Source organism: Rhinolophus sinicus, linkage group LG01, assembly GCF_036562045.2.
Source record: "Rhinolophus sinicus isolate RSC01 linkage group LG01, ASM3656204v1, whole genome shotgun sequence".
In the NCBI taxonomy this organism is placed as follows: Eukaryota; Metazoa; Chordata; class Mammalia; order Chiroptera; family Rhinolophidae; genus Rhinolophus; species Rhinolophus sinicus.
The window spans coordinates 77423353-77441804 of NC_133751.1; the positions used below are offsets into that span (position 1 = coordinate 77423353).

Genomic DNA, 18452 nt, shown 5'->3' on the forward strand with positions numbered 1-18452 from the left:
TACTTTCCCCTTAATGTTTTAAAAATTGTAGGCTGTTTTAGTCAGAGCGGAAACTCAAGGCAAAGTGTACTGGTTTTTCTTTACCCTGAGCTGGTCTCATGGATATGTTTCCCAATACAGGGACATAACCAGGAAGCTTAGTATGGAGAAGATGAGCTTCATCTAGTTTCAGAGGTCACTGACCTTCCTTATTGCATTAGGAAGCTTATTTTAAATTTAATCTTTCTTAGTGTTTGTGAACATAGAAGTGGAATGCTGAGAGTAAGAAGGAGAAATACTTTTTTAAAAAGTCACTATTTTAACGATATCCATTTACAATTATTTTATTAAACAATCATCTTTTACATGCCATCAGACCTTACCCCTGAAGTGCAAAAAGAAAAACAAAAAGTCTGAGGTATTAAAACTGAAAAAACATTTGCACACATATTGTAAGGTTTCACACTATAGTAACCAGAATATTCAATATAACTAAATACTACATATAACAGCAGGTTTATAAAAACAAAACTATGTAAAACAAATCTGGTTTGTCTCCTTATAGCTCTAATTCTCCCATTTATGATGAAAGAATGGCAAAAAATAATATGAGATTTAGCTGCTTATAAAATGATATGTCCGTTATTCAGTTTTAGAAAATGGTAGATATAATTTAAAAGGTCAACAACTGAAACAGTAGCCATCCCAAAAATCAAACTGATAAACCAGCTTCAATGACATAATGTCCTATTCATAGGATTCAATCCTTGGATCGATGGCAATTCACTTAAAGTGAGTATCTGAAATAGATTTTCCAGAATATTTCAATACTATCCACAGATGCTTAGGGTCACATAAGTAGTATGGTCCATATTTTTCTTTTTGTAGGATTTTCCCCTTTAAATTAGAAAATACATTTGTTAACGCAGATAAAGTTCAGAATGGTCATGTCAAAGTTATTTTGAGGTAACACAGAGAAGAGGAGATTTGCTTTTTACGTGGTAGCTTCCTTTATATTGAAGAAATTATCCAATCATTTTCCTGATTCCATGTCACTCTGACTGTGTATACACCTTGAAAGAGAAAGTTGAGGCAATTACATAGCTAATTATTGTAACAAATGCTCTCTTGCGAACTATTCAGACAAATTGGAGAAAAGGTGCTTTTTGATATGATGATTGGCTTAATTATTAACGTCAGTGTCACACTTCATTTGAAACAATCTAAAATTGCATAGTGATTTCCATGTAATATAGCAAATTAAGTACTGAATAATTGGTCACAAATGTTGAATAGAAATTAGTTTCTACAGCAGTTTTTATAGTTAGCACATCACTTCCAGGTTTTGCTATTTGTCATTGAATTGTTTTATTTGTTTGATTGTGTGAATAGCTTGAACAAAGGGAAGGTTGATTTATTTCTTTATTTATTTTTGTACTAACAGAGGCTGCATAAAATGTGGCTTTTTAAAACCTTTTTGCAAAACTGATAAAGGATCAAACACTTCTTGCAGCCTATTATTAGAGGAAAATACTGTTTCTTCTATGGCAATTATAACACCTTCAAGAAGACACCTTAAAAAGAAAGCCTCCTCTAGACTATTTGTTTTGCCGGCATCAGAAATTTGTAGGAAAAGGAACTTATTTTCATGGAAACTCCAACAAAGTTCTGTAAAACACCCCTGACTTGTCTTCTCTTCGTTCGAGAAAAAGATAGGAACCTAGGTTGTTAAAAACCCACAGAAGAACACAATGCTTATATTTGGGGACAATGTCCACTTCCCACAACTGTGGTTTGCTTTCCCACATCATAGTTCTGGAATTGAGAATAATCTTTGCAGTTGCCTCACTGTTGGAAGCACAGCTGCTGTCATAGCTGAGCTGTTTACCTGGGAGAAGAGTCAACAACACCTGCTGATGTTCTCACTTGAACTGAAAAGAGAAACTGATCACAGCCAAATGAATAATGATCGAGGGTCACTTAGTATCTTTCCCAGATATATTTTTACTGTTTGCTACACAAACGGATGCTCCACATTAAGGTACATTTCCCAAAAGTTTTTCTAAAACATGAATGTCGTCAGACATAGAAATCAGCCCAAAACACAGGAAGTCATAGAATTAGTAGTTAAATCTCAGATGTCCAAATTGGCCAGTCCAATTAAAACATATCCCCAAATTGGACTTATCTAGAGAGAAAAAACAAAACAAAAAAAAACTACTTTCATTTTAGGACCACATATGCAAATCTAAATGTCATAGCCTTGGGTTTTAATGCTAAGGGGAGAAATGTAACAAATTTAATTTTTCTCTATGCCTTTCTTTTATCTCTATAACCAATACTCAAAAGAAAATTGAAATAAAATAAAATATGACTGATTCTGTAAGACCTAAGTCCTGAATATTGTTTGCTTATCGCCAATATAACCATTAGAGCCATACAAATATGGCTGACGTAAGTGACAAGAGCAATATTATCAAAAGTCTCTCACTGTCATCATGAGCTACATTGTGAAATCTACCAAACCTACAAATATCAAATGCTGGTTGGCATTCAATTCAAATGGAACACTGACTGCAGTCACACATGTTATAGTCAGTGAGCCTTCTCCCCAGAGCAGAACCTGTTACAGTCAGTCAAAGACTGGGTTTCTTACACCATTCAACACCAAACTGGTGGGTGCCTTCCTGTGTAGAAGGGCCAGTGAGCACAGGAGAAGGGAAAAGCTCATGACTCCCAGAATGACCGTTCCTGATATCAGTGCGCCGGTGACGGCATTCAGCTGGAAAGGAGGTTGGTTTGGAGAACCTGCAAGTAATAAAACACACACAGTGGAATGGTCCAATATCAGATTCATCTCACCTTATCCCATTTTTATATCTGCAAAACATGTCATCACTATCTTGTAGAATAACATCATGACACTGGATCATGAAACAATCTGTTTGACTGTAATTCAATCCAATAACCAAAGGATAATATGGTTTAGAGGCTTGGTATTCCCTGGGCAACCAAAAAAAGAGAAAAAGCCATCTATAAAATGCTATAAAAATTGACCAACAGGTCACATATGAGTTCAAAAATCCTCAGTGAACTATTATTTAAAATATAACAAACTTATAAAAGCAGATGTCATTATATTTAGTTGATTACAGTTTTGTAACTAATCATCAAAAATACCTGAATTTTTTTTAAATACTTTAATTTTCAATATCTGTTAATTATCTTACCAAGCTGTGAATTGTTGGTTGGAGTCTCATCTAAAGGGGAAAAAAAAGAAAAACAACATGTGTCTCCACAATATTTATTATATTCTATATATTTATTATATTTATAATAATTCTATAATTACTTTTTACAGATATGTTCCCTCACGTTCACCCACAAGCCCCATGGGGAAGGCAATAATAAAAATGCTTTTAAACCATTCTGTTTTCCCATTCTCTATTCCACATGGCCAAGATTTCATCATCTGTCTGTTTCCCAAGCCCACACCCTGCCGCTGCCCTGGGCATACAAATATAATCGCAATATATATTGTGCTATATTCTTTCCTGCCAACTTTGCTTCATCATTATCTTTTCAATCATGTTAGTGGGGGCAGTAATTGTTAACAGCTATTACATTTTTTATAGCCCTATAGCATGCCATTTTTTATTCTATTATAGAGAAATATTCATTATTTAGTGCTGTTCTATTTTAAGAGTTGCCAATTTGTGGAACATAATCTGCAAAAACATCATTTTAAGTTCCAAGAAGATAAATTCACACGAATAACTAAATGAAAGGAAAACAGGACGTCTGAGCCTGAGTTGTAGTTTTATTTGCGTTTGTGAAGTAAAAGATTGAAATTGTTGATTTTTCACTTTTCCCTAGAAAATGTAATAATAGATGCAATGAACACTTTTACTAGGCTTCCCAATTTTTGTTACCCATTTTGTAGTCATATAGCAATTAACCCTTGAGCTTTACAGTGAGTGGATTTCATATTTATATTTAAATATCTGGGTGTGTATGTGTCTGAGGGTTTGTTATTTGAAACATAATATGTGTGCAGTTGACTGATTTTGGAGTATAAATATTATTACAATTAATATGTGTGCAGTGCCATATGGGCTACAAAGTGCTGTTCCATATGTTATCGCATTTAAACCTCATAATAGTCGTATGGTTTATATATGATTACTAACCCCATTTTACAGATGAAGAAACTTTCATCTGTCACAGCCTCCATGATAAAGTAAACATATGTTTAAATAAAAGCTCAGTTTCAGGATGCTTTTTCTAAAATAATATAAACTAGCTAAGTATGGAAATTATTTTTAGTCTATGAGATGAAATATCTCAAGCTACAAAACTCCAGTATTAGTATTTAAAATCACTGATGGGAGAACCTGATGAGATATTTATAAAACATCTAACGCCATTTCTTTTCAGACATGAATCTTGGCAGAAATGATGCTACTGCTCTTTGATCCCTACAGGATAATGCCCAAAATTAACAGAGCACACATTGACAGAATTCTCTAGAATGGTGCAGTGCACTGCTGTAGGACAAAAACAAAAACAGCACCAATTTTCCTTATAGGGTACCCTTAGGAAAATCATAACCTCCAACCAACATCATTTTATAGACACTTTCTTCTCATGGAAATAAATGGGATAAATGAATGATCTGTGATTAATTCATCCAAAAGATCCATGTATCTCTTTCCCAAGACAAACTGCCTCACTGAAACTTGGAAAGAATATAAAATGCTCTAAAATTCCTTTTCAACAATTATAATTTATTTAGAAATCACACCATTTGCTTTAAAAAAACAAAACAAAAAAAAAAAAAAACGGTTCTATTAAGGAATAGAAAACATGTTTGTCCTATTTGTCCCAAATTAGGCAAATGTGCTTTGACAGGAAGCCCCCACTATTTTCTGCATCCTGAGGTGAATGAAAGAAGTCAGAATACCCCCTCCTGTTCCACATTATCACCAACACTTTTGTAAGAAAAATATCCCAGGTGTCACCCATGAGGACTTGGCTCTGAACAAAATCCCTGCATGAGGACAAAATGCCAAATGACCCATTCCAGCTCCAAGTTCCAGGACTCTGAAAAAGCGAAAGCACCCTACCTTTGACAGATGGCTAAAATCAAAGCATGTGATATTTGAATATTGTTTGGAATTGCATTTGATAGTGGACAGAGGTAGAGAGAATAACTTTATCTGGCTGCTATTTCTGCATCCTGCAATTTTAGTACCACTGCAATCAAAAATAAAAAATAAAATTTCTTTTTAAAAATCAAAGCACTGTCTAACCCAGAAAGGGAAGGTAGACATTTTCCAGGAGCTTTTAGTCACCACACTCTTCTGTTTTTCTCTCCCATCCACTTGGTCTTAACATACACATATATGTCAGAAGACACCTTCTGGAATTAGAAGAGGTTGCAATACTAAACTTGGTGGGCTCTTCAAAAAACATAAAGTTAGCTGAGGACCTATAGAGAGAAAAGGGGTAACAGCAATACCACAGCTGTTAGAAAGCCAGCAGTAGCAGATAAGTTGTCATTCTCTGTTTTTTCTCTTATATATGTAGTTGAAATAAATGGAAAAAATGAACATCAGTACAAAGATATATGAAGAATGATTTATTTTCCTTTCTTAGTATAAGCAAACTATTTTATTTAATCTTCAATTACCTATGTGGTAAAATGGACCACATATTTCCCGTTCAGAACCTCCAAACTTTTTCCTTTCTACCTTGTTATGTCCATTAATAGTCTATCTCTACCTTTGAACTCTGAGATCCCTGTGGGCAAAGACTGGCCTATTCTCTACTGTACTCCAAGTTCCTACCAGGGTGTCTGTCCCATGTAGGGGCTAAATAAATATGCTCGAATGAATCATTAACTATCCATGAAACTCGGTGATACTAATTTGGCTTGGACTTCTCCATCTGAATGTATGTAAACAAATGGTTAGGTACCATTGTTTTTCAATGATTGTATTTGAATTTCTAGAACTGTATCCATGACAAGCATTTTCCTACCAAACCACTTTAGCATTTGGGAGCTTAAAAGAAGAACAGCTCAGGAATTTTGTGGATTTTGAATTTTGAGGATGTGAATATTTTCCTAAATCAATTAACAAAATTGTTTAGCAATGTTGGGTGAAACCAACCAAAATGGGTTCGATTTCATTAAAACACAAAACAAAGCAGAAGTTCTGAGGTTTAACAACTTATTAAACTTGACCTAAGTCAGATGTCTACAGGAAAGAAGAGGTTCAATGAGTAAACAGAGCAAAAATTTCAAGTATCAGAGAGCTTTGAAGAAAGCAAATCAAGCCTGAAATTAGACTTTTCTATATAAAATTGGCCACAGGACCTGGAAAGATAAATTCTAGCTGACCTAAGGTAAAAATAAAGTGAAACTAAGGAAAGAAGGTAGCCTTGGTCATTACGCAGGACATTAAGTTTATATTAGATTTGCCTTTGGATGGATATGGCTTGATTTCTGAGTTCTGTGTTTATGTGGAATTTAAAATATATTTTTTGCATGGATAGCACAGTATGATAGTATAAACATTGTTATATATGGTCCTTTACACAGTGAGGCCACCATGATCACCAAGAGGAACACCCTATTGCTATTTATCAAAATTATGAAAAATAAATCCACAGAGAGTGAGAGAAGAATGAAAGGGGTCTGGAATGTTTGAACATGCTCTTTTCAAGACTTTACCCGGGGAGAGACTGAGGCCACTAAAAGGCAACCCTAGAGCGCTGGGGAATAAATGTCACCTTTGGGGGAAAACAAGTTGAAATTAAAAAGGAAGAAATCCAGGCATGGCATCAGTGGCATGGTGATTAAAGGCATAGCTCTTTGAGGTATTGACGTAGATATTTTGGGTGGCTAAATATGGTGTGGGTGAAACCTACAAATCTGGATAGTTGGTCAGCTTTGATAGAATTAGAAACGTCTACTTGGTGATCTTTACTGAGGTTTGGGGGTCTTAGTAAATTTGGTCTTTTTAAAAATTATCTATACTAGAAAATTATTTAAAACGTGTAATATTTAAATTCAATAATAATAAATTCCATTTGGTCCAAGTAAGAAGGAGAAAATGAAGTTAATATGGAGGAAAAGTCATCTACATAAACAGAGAGATGTCTCTTTCAAAGTTCTTTTCTTACAGCAAATTGACTCTAGATAATGCTCCACAGAAATAAAAATAATTCTTACTGTGCCTACACCAAAGCATTCCTAATTATTGGCAACAAGAGCTGAGTTTCCATGCAGTTTAATTCTATAAGCTATTTCAGAGAGCTAGATAGAGGTAAGCTTTAGGCCTTTTACAAACCATGAACCAGTTATTTTCAAAGTATTCAAAACACATACTAAACCCTCAAGGAGTATGAAATAAGTTTGAAATTTTATATTTAATATATTTCTGCATTATTTAAAAGATCTATTAGTTTGTTTTTAAATTATGCTATATCTACAAAAGCACAGAGCAGTGAATAATAAAAGCAATTGTCTGGATTTTTCAGGCCCAAACCACTTTTTGCTTAGTTACCTATTTCAGGCAAAACTTTCTTTTCACTGTGGGATGGGAGGTATGGGAGAAAAGGTAAAGATAATCTAATTGAAACATAATAATAGCTTTATGGCTAATAAAAAGTAGAGAAAAAGTATTAGAATATAATCCAAATCAGAATTCTGCTTTTTAAAAATAAATTTAGAACTATAGAGTTGGAAAGAATCTTAAAGGCTACTTTTTCAAACCCTTTATTTTAAAAGTGAAGAAGCATTTGCCCAAAGAAGTGAAGTGAAATCCCAAGTCATAGAGCTTGTTCGTACAAAAGCTAGAAATAGACCCAGTTTTGTTGCTGTTGTTGCTGTTTTACTTTGATTTGCATTGTTTATTACACATATCTGTTTTATACAACTGATTCTGATGTCTCTTGTTTCATGCTGATGTAAAGCAATATCCATTTGGAGAGAGAGGAGAGCGAGAGTGAGAGAGAGAGAATGCATGCATAAATATTTGTATACATGAGAATATATCTGTATAAACATTTGTGTCCATTAGATTCATGAGCATGAATGAGTGTACGGGATAGGAGTACGTAATATTCAGGATCCTGGGAGGAAACAAATGGTACTCAAACTGGGCAATTTAATGAGTTTAATAGGATGATTAATAAAGATAACGGAATTCACAAGAGAAAAATCAAGTTACCTGGGCTACGGGATAACGCCAGGGTATCCAGAACTGAGAAGTAGCTCAATGGACACAGTCCTCTGGCCTGATTCTCTGACAGCGCCACCTATTGGCCCAGCCCAACTGGAAACTAGATGGCAAGGTAGCTGGTGGACATATTTCACACAGGCCAGTCTTCAGGGGCAGAGAGAGCAGGGCAGAGAAAGGTAGAGTGGATCCAGGGGACAAACGAAACAGTCCAGCATGATACACTGTGTGTGTGTGTGTGTGTGTGTGTGTGTGTGTGTGTGTGTGTGTATAAATGGAAATGTGGTAAAGACAACATCCCTTCGTGTATAAGTTGAGTAAACAGGAAACTACTGTGAAATTAAAGTTGTTTAGCAGTTTATCTTGTCTCACAGTTAATTAGTGCTCTTTAGGAACCACTTTGAGTTCTCCTCAGAAGTCAAGTAACAAGCCATTTTGGAACTATCTATTACTACACACAGAAGGGGGGGCACTCTTACCGCTCCTAGTGATGATGGGACCCGCAGAGAGGATGGCGTTCCCAGAAGTGCTCTGGGGGCTCCAAGTGGTCCTACTCCCGGCATCTCTCCTTTCTCGGTGGCTGCATATCTGAGGAGTTAATGAAAACAAATGAAAATCCACACCGGCACAAAATTGTTTCTTTATGGCCATTTGGAAAGCAGATTCTTTTGGAAGAGATACCACATGTTTAATTTTATTCATTTACTTCTGTGCATTTATTTAATTACTTTGCATATAACTGCTACAGTGTTTCTTATCCTGGCTCAGGCCCCATTTCTTATTTCCTACCGCTGTAATTGTGCATTGCCTCATTAATTTACATAGCTCAGTGGCTCTCCTGAAAAAGAGCTGTGTTTATCAAACTTTTCCACTTTTATTTTTCTCAAGGCTTTACTAAATCTTTCCCTGAAATGTTGGTCAGCACAGAGCCAAAGTAATGTGAACTCTCCTTTTAACCCCACCTGATATAGCTACGTAGTTAGGACTAAACTAACCAATGACTATAAAGAAATGCATGAATTTGAACATAATTATAAACATACTAAAGCCATTTCAGATTTAAAAATATGCCTTCATTTTTCACAGGTTAATACTGATGTGACTCTGGGGAGCCTGTCAGAAATATAATCCTTTTATTCACTAGTAAATGGATCTATATTTTATATGATGGCTGTAAGCAATTCAGATCCACACCTTTTATAGCTTTTAACTTTTAATCCAACGGCTTCCCAGGCCATCTGTTCCCAGTCTCTCTTTCTAGTGCCAGCCCTGCCCCCTCCTTGGGTTTTTCCCATCATCTTCCCCTCTGTTCCATAGCCTCACTGAAGGATTAGTGGTCACCTGGTTACTCTATGTTAAGTGTCTGTGACTTTGATCATCCTTTGTCATGAAGTGTCTCTCATGCTCTAGATCTGTCTTCAAAGTCACAGCTCAAGGTTCATCTCTTCCACCAATCCTCCCACTGTCTCCTGCTTTATCTCTCTCACAATGATGAGTACTACCTCTTACTACAGCCCACATCTGTCTATGTTTGCCTTTGTGCCATTACATTTTTGTGTTGTTTTATTCCGTGACTATCTCATGCTCCTAAAAATAAGCTTATTGAATTCAGAATTCATTCATTCCTAGTATAACGCTTGGCACAAAGCAGGCATTCAATAGATCTTTACTGACTGAATTAATAAATCCTGTTTCAAATAGTTTAACCTGATGCATATCCACTCTCCCTATAGAAATTAGTTCCTAACACTTGATAACCTTTCAGCTTAGATAAATTTGACTATTTAGAATAAAGTTGCTAAAAAACATACTGGCATAAGGAAGGGACAGTCATCAGCTCTGCAAAGCTTGGTAACACAGTGCAGGAAGACAGTGGACATTTTCTGATTCTTGTGTTTCACAAATCGGAACACTTCAAAGGAAAACCGGCCCTGCTGGCTTCTGCCATTTTCAATGACGGTGGTCTGAGGGTCCTTGTCACAGCTACATTTTAGGGAAGGGGAAAACAGGAAATTACTGGAAAGTACCAGCCCACTGGGGCTTGTAAATAAATTTCTGCACTGTTAAGGGTACCCCACTACATTAAGAGCTAACAAAATCATGCCATGTCAGAGACATTTAACAAGAGAATAAGCTCACTCAACAGATAAGATAAGAATGACCTAGATCATAAAACATAAATAGATCAGTTTCTGGATATAATAATACCATCAAATTTTAGAGGTAAATTCACATGGTTCAAAAATCCAAACAGTGTAAGTATACGAGGTCAGACAGTTAAGTTCGTGAACTTGTTGCAACATGTTGCTAACCCTTTTTGGTATCAGAGGGATTATTCATTATGAATTTGGACCAACTGGACAAACAGTTAACCAAGTTTCCTATTTGGAAGTGCTGAAAAGGCTGCATGAAAAAGTTAGACCACCTGAACTTTTCGCCAACAATTCATGGCTCTTGCATCACGACAATGCACCAGCTCACACAGCACTGTCTGTGAGAGAGTTTTTAGCCAGTAAACGAAGAACTGTATTAGCACATCCTCTCTACTCACCTGATCTGGCCCCCAATGACTTCTTTCTTTACCCAATGATAAAGGAAATATTGAAAGGAAGACATTTTGATGACATTCAGGACATCAAGGGTAATACGACGAGAGCTCTGATGGCCTTTGTAGAAAAAGAGTTCCAAAATAGCTTTGAAGGATGGACAAGGTGCTGGCATCGGTGCATAGCGTCCCAAGGGGAGTACTTCAAAGGTGAGCTTAGTGATATTCAGCAATGAGGTATGTGCACTTTTTCTAGGAGGAGTTCGCAAACTTAACTGTCTGATCTCACATATAGTACAAGTCTCCCTCCTGTATTTGTCCTTGTCCACACCATTCTATATCCACATCTGTCTATGTCTGCCTTTGTGCCATTACATTTTTGTGTTGTTTTATTCTATAACTATCTCATGCTCCTAAAAATAAGCTAATTGAATTCAGAATTCATTCATTCCCAGTATAACGCTTGGCACAAAGCAGGCATTCAATAGATCTTTACTGAATGAATTAATAAATCCCGTTTCAAATAGTTTAACCTGATGCATATCCACTCTCCCTATAGAAATTAGTTCCTAACACTTTTCAGCTTAGATAAATTTGACAATTTAGAGTAAAGTTGCTTGTATAAACTTGAATAAACTTGTATTGCATCCTCCCAGGATATATGTAAATAGAAGCAGAAGTAATATATTCTCATTGTTGCCTCCTTCTTAAACAAACTATAGCACAGCCTATATTATTTTGTTCCTTGCCTTTTTAAAACTTAGCAATTCATCACAGAGATCTTTCTGTATCAGCACTCAGTGAGCTTCCTCATTCTTTTTCCACAGCTAAATAGCATTTCATCGTGCATGTGTGCCAGAGTTTACTTAGCCAGTACCTATTTCTGTACCCTTGCATTGCTTTGAATATTTTGCTTTTTACAAAAAAATAAATAGCCTTATAATACATCCTTTTGAATGTATGCAGGATTATTAGTACAATGTAACTGTGAGATCATTTAATATATTGTGCCACGTTGCCCTCCATAAATATTACTATATTTTGTACTTCCTCAGTTATGTATGCATTTTTCTTAGTGGAAATGAGTATGTGTATCTTTTCATATACATGAGAGCCATTTGTGTTTCTTGACCTGAAAACTGTTTATTTCTTTTGCCCAAATTTCTGTTGTGTTGGCCTTTTCTTTCTGTTTCCTACAAGTTCTTTATGTGCTAGGAAGAGGGGCTCCTTGCTTATTATATAAATTGTTTTACTTTGTTGTTTGGCTTTGGACATTTCTCACTGTGTGTGTGTGTGTGTGTGTGTGTGTGTGTGTGTGTACATGCACACTTGCACACATGCTCACAGATTTATCTGTATGTTAAATTTCAATATCTTATTTTAGGCTTCTAGTATTTGGGCTGAAGACAGATTTTGCTTACTTCAAAGTTTTAAAAATCTTTCTTATGTTAACATGTTTTCTTCTATAATTGTTAAAGCTGTAGTTCTTAGTAATATATGTAAAGTTTATTATGGTGTGTTAAGTGAAATATAGATCCAATGCTGTATTTTTTTTCATGGTTATCCATTGTCCAGCACTATTTTTAAAATATTTGTTTCTCCCACTGATTTTTGACATCACTGTCTACCATATAGTAAAATCCCATGTTTTGTATCTATTTCTCAGCTTACTATTCTAAACTTTTTTTGTCTGTGTTTAGTCTTGCATAGTATCACATTCCTTCAATAATTTTAGAGCTTTTATTAACTATAATCTCTGGTAGGGTCATACCCTCCTCATTTTTGTTTTTGTTGTTTCATGGATTTGTCCTTTAATTCCTTTTTCTTGATTAGATTAGCTTGTAGTTTCTCTATTTTACATTTTTTCACATAAAATACCTGTTCTTTATTTATTGCAAAATGTTGACTCATATTTCCATTTCTCTCCAAGTGTTATTTAAGAGTTTTAATCTTCCAAGTGCTGGTGACTTTCTGTTTTCTGATATTGTTAAAAATTGCTAGCTATCAATATATAGCTTATTTACTGTGTCATTTAGATCTTCTACATCCTTACTTAATCGTTGGCCACCAGAACTAAGTTTCCTAAGACAGTGTAATTAAAATTTCCCATTTTTATTATATTTCTGACTATGCCTTTTTATAGCTTCCTTAGTTTCCACTTTATAAATGCTTTGATTTTATCTAAGGCATCCTTTCACTATGTTGACATAAATTTCTTAAATTTGGAAAAGTATTTCTGGATTATATTTTTAAATATTTGTTCTATTATTTTTGTTTCTTTTAGGGGGTTCCAATTATGCATACACGTATTGCGCATGTATTGACTTTCCTTTGTCTACCTTTTATGTCTATCTTCTATAGTAATCCTTTTTATCTTTTCCTTTATATTTGTTTATTTTTATTTGCGTTTCTTATTTTTATCTTCCCTGTCCCATACTGTACTTTCTGCTGTGTGTATTCTCCCTTGAATACCTTCTAACTATGACTTTCCTCTGTAAGACATTTGTTTTTTCATATCCATCTTAAATTCTCCTAATTCCCTTTTCACATTCTCGTGGCCTTACCTTTTACCTATCCTTTCTTACCCGACTTCTTATAAGTCTATGTTTGTAACTATGATTACTTTTTAATTTGCAAAATAAAATTAATGTTGGAAAGCTTAATTACAAATCTTATCTGTTCCATGGGAACATTGTTCCAGTGAGTTTAATTCATTAAAATATTGTTTTCCTGTGATTTTTCCACATTTTTCTTATAGAATATAGGAACACTGCCAGAAATGTCTTTCCTGTTTGAAAGAGTTGGATTTCCCAGACCTGCTATTTTCAGGGGACTCTTATGGCAATGTGGAATGTTAATGACCTTCCTTAAGGATTTCCTCAATTCCAGGGCTCCCTCTTCTTTTACAATCACAGAAAAGTTTTTTTTATTTTCTTTTGTTGTTGTTTGTTGTTGTTTTTAATACAGCATAATTGTGTAGCAGAGTTTTCTCTGTCTTTCTGAATTTAAAGATATTTATGAGGGTATCAGTCCTATATTCCTCAGGTCTATTCACGAGCCTGTTCCACAAGGGTAGGGCCTTTGCCTTCCTTCCCAGGTGATTCCTTCACCTTTAGAAGGCTACTTGTGCTGGCATTTAATGAGATCTGCCACTTTGGATGCTCTGGACACTCTTTACTTCTTCATTTTCCATATTCCCCAGCCCTGGTGTCTTGTTGGACCTGAGCCCTGATCCTACCAACTTCCACGCACAGTGATGTCCTCTCCTTCTAGGTCTGCATTTCTCCTGGCTGTTTCTTGGAACTACGCCCCTGGGACCCCAAAGCATTCACTTTTCTTTCCTGCTTCTCCGCCACCTCTCCTGGGACTGCTTCCTGCAAACCTCTCCCTGCACCATTTTCTCTTTATCTTAACTGGTTTTATTGATACCAAATACGTATTTTGGAATTTCTACAGCTTTTTTTCCTTTCTAGTATTACTGAAAATGGCATTTAGGGGACTTTTTGTAGTTATGCATTTCACTCTTCTATAGTTTTCAACAAGAAAATGAAAAAGATTGAAGCCATAGTCATAGTACCAGATAGAAGTGTAATGATCGCATTCCAGATTATCAATTTGTGATCATTATAGATATTTTGGAAAATGAGAAAAATGCCAAAACAAAATGACCCACAATTCCACCATGCATAAATAATCACTGTGAACCTTTTGATGTATTTTCTTACAGTCTTTTCTATTGTATATAATATAAATGAGGTCAATTTACATGCAATTTTTTATGCTGAATCTTTCACTTCATATTTAATGCATCTAAATTTTAAGAGCTACATATTTCCGAGGATAGGAATATCGAGAAGACAAAAAGGGAAGGGATAAAATAGAATTAACCATTTTTTTTCTGTTTTATAAGTTTATATGATTGCAGTGCTTATATGAGCTCTCAACTTACTGGTTCTCTACAGTTCACCTAGCCATTTCCTTAGTGCTAAATATCTGGTTTGTTCCCATGGTTTACTATTTTAAATAGCACTGATAGACTAGAAAAATCATAAATATTTTAGAATATGTTTCCCAGTTTGAAAACATAGAATTAAAGAATATGAAATCTTTTAAGGCTTTTGATACATACTGACATTTTTCCCCCCAAAAAAATGTTACCCAAATTAACACTTCCAGAAATAAGATATAAGAGTGTCAGTTTGACCATACCCCCTGACCCTCATCTTAACTTTGACTAGCCAATAAAATGTATTCTTTTGGTTTCCCATCATATCACTCCCACCCTGTGTCAATAAATAGCAGCGATCTGAGCCAACTGCATTTATAAGCATGATTAGAAGTCATGGCTTAACTCTCAAGTCTGTTCTGCTGTCAGATAAAAATGCTAAAGAGAACTGAGATGATTGAATGCTTTTATGATCAATGTCCCTTTTCCCCAAATGTAGATTACTTCCACTCTATCACTGTCTATTGGAGAATGAAGTTGAAATTATTGGCTCTGATAAAAAAGGAGTGGTAGGCTATTTTATATTTTATATGAAATACTGATAAATGAAGAAAAGCATTTTGGGGTCTAAATTATCTAGACCATTACTTTAGTTTTACTCTTTTTTTTGACATATGATGAGACAGTCTAGCTGGGGATAAATAGTACCCTCCCACTGCCTTCCTCGTGTTGTCAATAATATCCTAGTCATGCCTTTCCAAAGACAGTGAAATATTCCCATATGACGTAAACATTAATAAAACATCTTTGATGGACCTAACTTACTTGCAACTTTCATTCAACCATAGCCTTATCAGCATTTCGTGTTAAAAACTGTTCTCAACTTTTGTACTTCCAGCTTTATAAGGACTAAAAGTTCAAAATGTAAAACTTTACATTTAAAAGCCATAAAAGTGCCCTATAATTTGTTTCTCTGACTTAGATTTTTCCATTTTAATTATCTACAACTGGGTCTTTGCTATCAATGCAATACTTAGACACTTACCTAAGGAAGAGATCATACCGAATATCATCATTCGGGTTCCCTGACGGGGTCGTGTAGCAATAATCCATTAAGACATTCCATCTGAAGAAAGAGGTAAGCAGAATCTAGAGTCAGAGTGTCCTACTGGGTATTAGTTACTAATCTGAGGCAAGTAAATATTGACAAATATCCCATGAAATATAGTTTTCTATTAGTTATTTGCAGAGGATTCCTATTTATTAAAACATTCTCCTAAATTCAAAGATGTTTTACAATCTGCAATAAATTGCCACCCTATATCCAGTGGGGTTAAGGCTAATACCACACACACAAAAATTGTGTACAAGGCAACTGAATAGCCAACACCTACAGAAACAAAGGCATGAGCTGTGTAGGAGCTTTTATATTCACTATGAACAATGACCTTTTGTTTACAGAAGCAACTGTCTCTAATAGATGACAAAGGATATTATAATACCACATACAGCAAAGGAGTTTGGTTCATAAATTGTACACTCTAAATTATGCCAGAATCAGTGGAGGGTGGGGCTGGGATCCACAGAGACACTGTGTTAGGGAGAAGAAAGTCATGAGGCAAATATACAGCCTTCATCCACAAGGCCAGATTGTGCCTACATTTATACTTTATTTCATTCCAGCTCTGGTGTAATGAAATTCACTAGTCCGTGGGAACTGAATGCCAATAAAATAAAATATAAAAACGTGCATTTAGTAATAAAATTTTAAAGAATCACGTATATCCAAGAATAGAAATACCAAGACAGAAATGGAAAGATAAAGTAGAACCAAATTTCTAGAGTATAATAATCTCTTCAGGACAACATATAAATAATAATATATAAGAAACCCCAAATAAAGCATTTACTTGTTAGTTTTTTATAGAGCAGGACTGGATCTTTAGCTTTTGAATTCCCTTTCAATTTCAATCATTCTGAATTTTCTAAATACCATAGGAAAATTGATTGATTTAGGTTTCTGGGGATAATTTTATATAATTTTGGCCCAGATCCTTCTGGAGAGAGAATTTTTTGGTTTAATAAATTTTTATTTAATAGTAGCATACAGATAGAAAAGTACACAAATCGTAAATGTTCACAAAAATGACTGTGTCTCATGAATCATCTTTCAGATGAAAAACTGGAAGATTCTGGTATCCCAGAATATCTCCCAGGCCCACTTCCAGTCATTACTCCTCCTTCTCCATGGGAAGATTTGCTATTTTCCAATTAATGACATAAAATGAGTGTCACCTCTTTATCTTTGTAATTTATTATTTTGAGCATGCCTAAGTGGTGTGGTGACGACAGTGTTTTTGAAATTAAGAATAAATGAGCTAACTTTTCTATTCATGAGGGTTTAGGCAGCCAAAATGTTTTAACCAACAAAAGATAAGAGTTTGAAAATACCTGCCATCCAGATTAGTGGCTTGTACAGCTGCAAATACTTTGGTTTTTAAAGGTAATCCTATACTTGGGATAATTAACTGCTGACTGTAGGTTGAATCCTAATGAGGAAAAAATAAACAATTAATCCATTATTGCCTTCCCAACAACAGCACATTTACAACTTAAAAAAAATGTCATATAGAGAAAGGGGCAAATTAACATAAACCTACTGAACCAACTCCAAAAGGGATCTAATTCATCCTCTAGCTCCTTGGCAGAACTGTCCTTAAACCATATCCAAGTAGCAAATTCACTTTCATGCATAAATTTTTTTGTTTCCATAGTTTACAATATATGATGATCAATGTTCAGTGCATTTAAATGTTACTCAATTGTTAATAATCAGACAATGGTTAATATGTCATTTGTTTAATGTTCAATTGTCAATACTAGGTTTACTTAAACTAATATTCCATTTATTTAAAAAGTTTATTTAAATTATATTGCTTTAGTTTAAGCCCTTTGCCACTGGGTTTATAGGTCTTTATATGCTTGATAATATCTCACTTACCCAAATAACTTATCTGGCGATATGAAATTATCCAATTTAATAGAAAACCAAAAAAGAGACCACATGTTCTCTGAATTGCCAAAATACATGCCATAGAATTCCTGCACCAAATTCCTTGGTGGTTACTTGTAAAAGGGTATCTCAGAACTTCATTTCTACCATTTTTGCCCTTATTTGAGATCTATTCTAGAGAGCTTATTTACTATATCACTCTCCAATCTACAGTAGATTAAAGCAGCAGGTTAGACATTGAGAAGTGACAACTTCAATATGATAATAAAGAGAAAGAGACAAAAAGTTTCAGAATGCAATAAATAAATAAATAAATAAATAAATCTCCTAAAAATGTAAGCTGACAAGTCATTTAGCATGGAGGCAAATTGTTTCCTCAAAATGTAGTAACTCTGAAGATAGTGCTATTTCGCAGCAAAGAGAAATTTTTAATGTTCATTTTGAAATCTCAAAGTCACCAAGCAAAGGCAAACTACAGAACATATTCTAAGAAGGCTAGAAGGAAAGCAACAGATTTTGAATTTTTGAAATTAAAACAATAATAGTTTATATGCTTCACTTTTGAAAAAGTTGCATGCATGTGAAATAGTTTGTTCCCAAATACACCAGATAAATGAGGGATTACCATGTTTCCCCCAAAATAAGATCTAGCCGGACAATGAGTTTTAATGCGTCTTTTGGAGCAAAAATTAATATAAGACCCGGTCTTATTTTACTATAATA

At 34.8% G+C, this 18452-nt stretch overlaps 1 protein-coding gene across 3 annotated transcripts in view; it reads right to left on the reverse strand.

Moving 5' to 3' along the window:
* Window positions 1-307: 307 nt before the first annotated feature.
* Window positions 308-18452, reverse strand: part of ZPLD1 (zona pellucida like domain containing 1) — a 509249-nt gene continuing 491104 nt past the window's right edge. For all 3 annotated transcript variants that reach the window (XM_074332508.1, XM_074332513.1, XM_019742922.2), the window contains 6 exons: window positions 17168-17265; window positions 15762-15842; window positions 10037-10208; window positions 8705-8813; window positions 3210-3239; window positions 308-2787 (listed from right to left, as the gene is read on the reverse strand). In XM_074332508.1, the coding sequence (XP_074188609.1) occupies window positions 2612-2787; window positions 3210-3239; window positions 8705-8813; window positions 10037-10208; window positions 15762-15842; window positions 17168-17265 (666 nt within the window). In that variant the 3' untranslated portion in view covers window positions 308-2611. The remainder of the gene's footprint in view (window positions 2788-3209; window positions 3240-8704; window positions 8814-10036; window positions 10209-15761; window positions 15843-17167; window positions 17266-18452) is intronic.